At 36.6% G+C, this 5,984-nt stretch overlaps 2 protein-coding genes across 3 annotated transcripts; both read left to right on the top strand.

The window, feature by feature from the left end:
- Positions 1 to 2,658, top strand: LOC118042025 (xyloglucan endotransglucosylase protein 34). Of its 2 annotated transcripts, XM_035049565.2 has the most exons (5): positions 1 to 140; positions 266 to 456; positions 601 to 701; positions 845 to 1,038; positions 1,934 to 2,658. In XM_035049565.2, the coding sequence occupies exons 2-5, from the start codon at positions 270 to 272 to the stop codon at positions 2,331 to 2,333; spliced, it is 882 nt and encodes a 293-aa protein (XP_034905456.1). In that variant the 5' UTR covers positions 1 to 140; positions 266 to 269; the 3' UTR covers positions 2,334 to 2,658. The 2 variants fall into 2 exon arrangements, with proteins under 2 accessions (XP_034905456.1, XP_034905448.1); XM_035049557.1 differs by lacking the exon at positions 1 to 140 and having other exon boundaries at positions 258 to 456.
- Positions 2,659 to 4,542: 1,884 nt separating this feature from the next.
- LOC118042038 (large ribosomal subunit protein eL21z/eL21y) lies at positions 4,543 to 5,304 on the top strand. The gene is made up of 2 exons (XM_035049575.2): positions 4,543 to 4,821; positions 4,912 to 5,304. Exons 1-2 carry the CDS (start codon positions 4,585 to 4,587, stop codon positions 5,167 to 5,169), a joined length of 495 nt encoding a protein of 164 aa, XP_034905466.1. The 5' UTR covers positions 4,543 to 4,584; the 3' UTR covers positions 5,170 to 5,304.
- The last annotated feature ends 680 nt before the right edge of the window (positions 5,305 to 5,984 follow it).

A 5,984-nucleotide genomic window follows, 5' to 3' on the forward strand; every position in this document is an offset into this window, starting at 1 on the left:
CAACACCCCAAAATAGCTATCACCCGCATACACTCCAATAATTTAATTTTAGTTTTGAAATAACCATTATTTAAAGGGCCTCTCCTCCTCCATTCTCCTCATCCAACTAGCTCCCCTTCAGGAGTGCTCTTTACGCTCAGGTAATGCTAGCTCTAGAACCTTGAATATGTTGGCGTCTTGATTTTTCTCACGCTTAACATCTCTAAAGTCCCTTTAAGGTCTTATATTATGTGTCAAGAACTAACCGTTCTTTGGAAATGTGCAGAGATATGGCTGCTTCTCTATGGACTTTGTTTCTTGGCATGCTGTTTATGGTATCTGGGACAATGGGAGCTGCCCCAAGGAAGCCAGTGGATGTGCCTTTTGGAAGGAACTATGCTCCTACATGGGCTTTTGACCACATTAAGTACTTCAATGGAGGCTCAGAGATTCAGCTCCAGCTGGATAAATACACGGGTATACTACAATCAGATCGATCATTTTTTTTTGCTATCCATCGTTCATTGCATTTCAACACAGCTTCCTGGCTTTTTATTTCTTGTTTTTCTTCATCAAAACATGGTATATCGTGCTAACAGTAGTGGGTTTGACATTGCGAAGGTACTGGTTTCCAATCAAAAGGGTCATACTTATTTGGCCATTTCAGTATGCAAATGAAGTTGGTTCCTGGTGATTCAGCTGGAACAGTTACTGCTTTCTATGTAAGCGTTTCTCATCACATCGTGACAGATCATTTTCATCTCGCTTCTTTGGGATTTTAGAAGATCTTTCCCTTTATCATCATTCCCAACTTCTAATTCCATTTTTTTAACATTAAGTTACTGTTCGTGTGTTTCTTTGGCAGCTATCTTCACAAAACTCAGAGCATGATGAAATAGACTTTGAGTTCTTAGGAAACAGGACTGGCCAGCCTTACATTTTGCAGACAAATGTTTTCACAGGAGGCAAGGGAGACAGAGAACAGAGGATTTACCTCTGGTTTGACCCAACCACAAGATACCACTCTTACTCCGTCCTATGGAATTCGTACCTGGTAGTGTAAGTATCCTTTCCTATTATATCTTTCTGCATTAATTATGTAGGAACCTTCTCACAAAAAGAAGAAGGTCTCCACACCTGAACTGACTAAATTTCGTTTTCAAATTAGTTACATTTGGCTATACAGATCCTTTCTCTTTTCAGCAGCTCCGTTATAGGCTAAACTCTTGAGGGTTTCATGTGACTGCAACATAGATGGTGGGTGGTGGGGGTGGGTCTATCAATCTTTTAGATTTCGTCCCCTGAAAAGTTTGGTATCTAACTACACTTTTTTTTGTCCTTCAAATCCAAAAGTTTGGCCTTGGCATGGGGTGATCTTCAACACCTAACTAGAATAATGTAGCAGCATAAATGAATTCTAGCTAACTCATTGATGCAACTGGCATCCAACTAGATTTATTGCCAAAAAACACAGATATGAAATGACGAAACAAATCAACAAAACCTTGGAGGACCGTGTGTTGAAATTTGGTAAAAGTAGGTTTCTTTTCTGACTTGAAATTATTGTTTTCAACTATCGATCCCGACATAACTTTTGAGCTGGTCTACACTTTTTTCTCCTTTCTAATTTGATTATGTGAAATGGACAATTTATAACATAAACTTGGGCCGTCCTGTTCTTATAAAGTAAATCACGCATGTGCCAAGCATGGTATATGAGGAAAAATCCAATCAGATCAACCGTAAAATTTAATACTCTTATCAATCAATTTGTTTAATAATATAGTATTTAATTAACTTCTCGTACATGCAGTTTATTTTAATAAAGTTGCAGTGCAAGTGGCATGTTCTTGGCAACGTTCATGTGTGTGTGATCATTTCTATATGAGAAACGGGTTAAAACGAATTTTTTGGATGTGCTGCTGGATTAATTATATGACTGGGTGCCCTTCAGGTTCTTCGTGGATGATGTGCCAATCAGAGTGTTCAAGAACTGCAAAGACTTGGGAGTGAAATTTCCTTTCAACCAGCCAATGAAGATTTACTCAAGCCTATGGAACGCCGATGATTGGGCTACCAGAGGTGGACTTGAGAAGACAGACTGGTCCAAGGCGCCCTTTATAGCCTCCTACAAGAGCTTCCACATAGACGGCTGTGAAGCCTCCGTGGAAGCGAAATTCTGCGCCACGCAGGGCACCAGATGGTGGGACCAGAAGGAGTTCCAGGATCTTGATGCCTTGCAATACAGGAGGCTCAGATGGGTACGCCAGAAATACACCATCTACAATTACTGCACTGATAGATCAAGATACGCTTCAATGCCACCGGAATGCAAGAGAGACAGAGACATATGAAGTCTAATGTTGGAGACCAAGCATGTTGATGCTGGCTATATGATTGGATTAATGTTTGATTGACGAGGCCCCACTAGCTCTTAATTTCCACACAGCTGCTTCCATCCTGTTTTTCCACCTATAATTGAGAGCGTGATTTATGGCTCTTCTGTCATCATCATCAGCAACTCCTGCGCAAGGATGACTACTGTTTTATCATTTTTTAAACATCAGTCTTACCGTTTGTATTACTCTACAAAACGTATCCACTGGATACATGTTTTCGTTATTACTCTCGGCTTGCCCTACTTCTGATGAAGTTAATGAAAATAATCGCTATTCTTTACCTAGCCTGTTTCCTTTGATCAATGAGCTGTCCAAGGTTTGGTATTCTGACATGAATGATACTTCCACGTGTTCACATGCATGGATTTGAAGTTCACCTGCTTGATTCAATCACTGGTTAAGGCTGTGATTTAAAAAAAAAATGATTTTAATATGTTAATATTAAAAAATATAAAGATATTATTTTGATATATTTTCAAGTGAAAAATATTTTAAAAAATAACTATAGCTATAATTTCTAAATACATCCTCCATCCATAGAACACATTTGTATTTATAAGTATTTGAGGATGAAAAAACTGGTAAATCTTTTCTAAAAGAAAAATATTATCTCTGGACGTTACTGGACAATTTCTCAAACAGATGAAAGGAAGTCATTGTGCAACGATATATTCGATAACTTTCTTCTCTCTCAGATTCAATACAAAATTTGACACAAGTGATCAGTTTCTAGCTACCATGGTATTTTTACTTCTACTATTAAGATGAGAGGCACTCGACATCGTGTTTTTATGGGTAAATTACCTTGAATATTTTATGGTTTGATTATTTTTTGATTTTACAATCAGATTTTTTAATATTACACTTTACACCTCTGGTTAAAATAAATTTTAAAAATTAATGAAAAAATAATAATACCCTTATATATTATGCACTATACAATTTTGGTCAAAATAAATTTTAAAAATCAACAAAAAAATAATAATAAAGCAAGGCAATTCCTCTCTTCATGCTAACCTTCTCTCCTCTCTCACAATATGCTTCATTAATTAAATCACGCCCTTGAAAATGGAAGCAAACTTTCTCTCCCCAATTCCTGACCTGGTGCCCATTAATTTCACTATAATATTTAATAATTTTATCGATTGAATTTTTTTGTTTTTGTTGGTGTAAAATATATATTTTATTGGTGATTAATTTATAAATAAAATCATCAATAAAAATATTTTATTAGTAAATTTTTTATCGATAATTTTTTATCTGTTGGTAAATTTATTATTAATAAAAAAATATTATTACGAACTTATTGATGGAACTAACACGTGAAAAAATAAATATAGTGAAAAAATAAATTTACAACAAATAAATAAAATGAAAAAATAAATTTAACTAAAAAATTTCAAATGAAAAAAATAAAACGAGTTAATATTCTTGCCTCATGGTTCATTCCCCGACGAATTGCTATGCTATATATAAATTGCTTCTTTAGTCCTTTGGGTTCTGCTCTACGTTTTTAAGAATAGAATGTTAAGATTTTCGTTAACTTCGAAACGATGAATACATTTGTAATGGATCAAAAATAACAAAACGGCTCAAGGTCAGCTGATCACAATTAAAAATACTTAAACTTTTGATTTATGAATCTGATCACTAGCAATACTTGATCAATATAAGAAGTTAAAATAATTAAAATAAAAGAGCAATGAGCGCCAAGTTATTACCTTTTGCCCTTTTAGTTACATAAAGGGCTCAAAGCCCAAACCTAAAGATAAAAGTCTAAGGATGGGCCTAGGGCCTATCCTACAAGCTCTTAAGTTATCAAGAAAATAAATTTGGAAGGGTGGAACACTACGAGCATAAAATTAATGTAGGAGCACATCAACCCTTCATTTCTTGAGGTCTGTTTTTTACATTTCACACAAGTCGAAGCCATTTGAAATTTCTCAATGGTCTTCATTTTTATTGGGCCACCACAGCCCACATTTACAAGTAATTCGAAACTGGGATTAATTGTGAAATAATGAAATGGGCCAGCACAAGAGGTCCATCATCTTTAGATTAAAAACTAGGTCCATCAACAAACCCAAAAGCCGGAAAAAAAACCCTAGATGCCAATTAGGGCATCAAAAAATGAGAGTGCCATATAAAAGCTAGAAAATGGAGGCAGCTAACTTCTTTCCTTGTAGTGATATTAGCAGCAGCAAGGATGCCGGCTGGACACGGTGTGCGATCAAGGACCAGAGATCTCTTCGCTCGTCCCTTCAGGAAGAAGGGTTACATCCCCCTCTCCACTTATCTCAGAACATACAAGGTAGGCGACTATGTCGACATCAAGGTAAACGGCGCCGTTCACAAAGGCATGCCCCACAAGTTCTACCATGGCCGCACCGGTCGCGTCTGGAATGTCACCAAGCGCGCTATTGGTGTCGTCATCAACAAGCAGGCACGAGATCTATCTATATAATAAACTTTTTATGTAGTTTTGCATTTTTCATTTATGATTTTGGAAAACTAAAAGTCAAAACTTTTGTAGGTTGGGAATAGGATTATTGGGAAGAAAATTCATGTTAGGGTGGAGCATGTGCAGCCGTCGAGGTGCAGGGAGGAGTTTAAGTTAAGGAAGAAGAAGAATGATGAGTTGAAGGCTGAGGCCAAAGCTTGTGGTGAAAAGATTAGTACTAAGAGGCAGCCTCAAGGACCTAAGCCTGGATTTATGTTGGAGGGTGCTACTATTGAAACTGTCACTCCTATTCCTTATGATGTGGTCAATGATCTCAAGGGTGGTTATTGATTTTTCTTATTTATGATTTCCTATGCTTTCATTGTTATCAAGAATTTCTCGTGTTTTGTGAGACGTGGATGAACGTGTACTTTTGTTATGTGTAATTTAGCTTCATACAAAGTAGACTACTATTATTTAGCATTATCCTTTCGTGTGAGATATGTTTGTCTTTCCTTTGGTGCTGATGAAATTGACTACGTATCAATCTGAATAGATTAATTTGGGGGTTTCAGTCTGATTTTCTTTTAATGAATTTGCATTTTCTATGCTGCTGTCATATCTGAGTTGTTGCTGTTTCTGCTGCTGTGAGTGTTTGCTAGGGCAAATGATGCATTATGGTGTAACAATTGGTTTGCCATTCTTATTGGCTTGATGAGGAATTAGTTTGGACATGTAGTTGAATGGGTTCTGTGGGTCGTTGTGCTTCTTATTGCTTCTGATAGATTTGAAAATCTTGGACGCTTATATGCTTTTGTTTGAGAATGTCCTCAATGTCTTTGCATGGAGGGGTTGGTTGTGATTGCTGTTCATGAGTTTGAGGTTTGTTCTGATACCATTTTGGAATTTAATCTTCCTTAAAGACCATTTTTTTTCTGGTTGCCATCCATTAAGCTTTGAACCTCGGTTACCAACATAGAGGCTCTACTGTCAGGTGTATTTATGTTACTGATTACTGGAAATGTAAATTATCTACACTTTTCAAGTCTTGCTCTGGAGGTGTTGATTTTGGAATTTGTTGATGCTTAGCCTTCTTGGTTTTTCTGACACCTCCTTCCGCTTCTCCTCCTATGCGTCCTCCAAAATTAACACTCCATTATTGACTC

Source organism: Populus alba, chromosome 1 (assembly GCF_005239225.2).
Source record: "Populus alba chromosome 1, ASM523922v2, whole genome shotgun sequence".
NCBI classification, from domain to species: Eukaryota; Viridiplantae; Streptophyta; class Magnoliopsida; order Malpighiales; family Salicaceae; genus Populus; species Populus alba.

Bases quoted from the DNA above. Each gene is read 5' to 3' on its own strand.
- LOC118042025 (XM_035049557.1), top strand. From the start codon at position 258: ATGTGCAGAGATATGGCTGCTTCTCTATGGACTTTGTTTCTTGGCATG. The intron at 702-844 runs GTAAGCGTTTCT...TTTCTTTGGCAG, and splicing joins GAACAGTTACTGCTTTCTAT to CTATCTTCACAAAACTCAGA. The intron at 1,039-1,933 runs GTAAGTATCCTT...GGTGCCCTTCAG, and splicing joins TGGAATTCGTACCTGGTAGT to GTTCTTCGTGGATGATGTGC.
- LOC118042038 (XM_035049575.2), top strand. From the start codon at position 4,585: ATGCCGGCTGGACACGGTGTGCGATCAAGGACCAGAGATCTCTTCGCT. The intron at 4,822-4,911 runs GCACGAGATCTA...AAACTTTTGTAG, and splicing joins GTGTCGTCATCAACAAGCAG to GTTGGGAATAGGATTATTGG.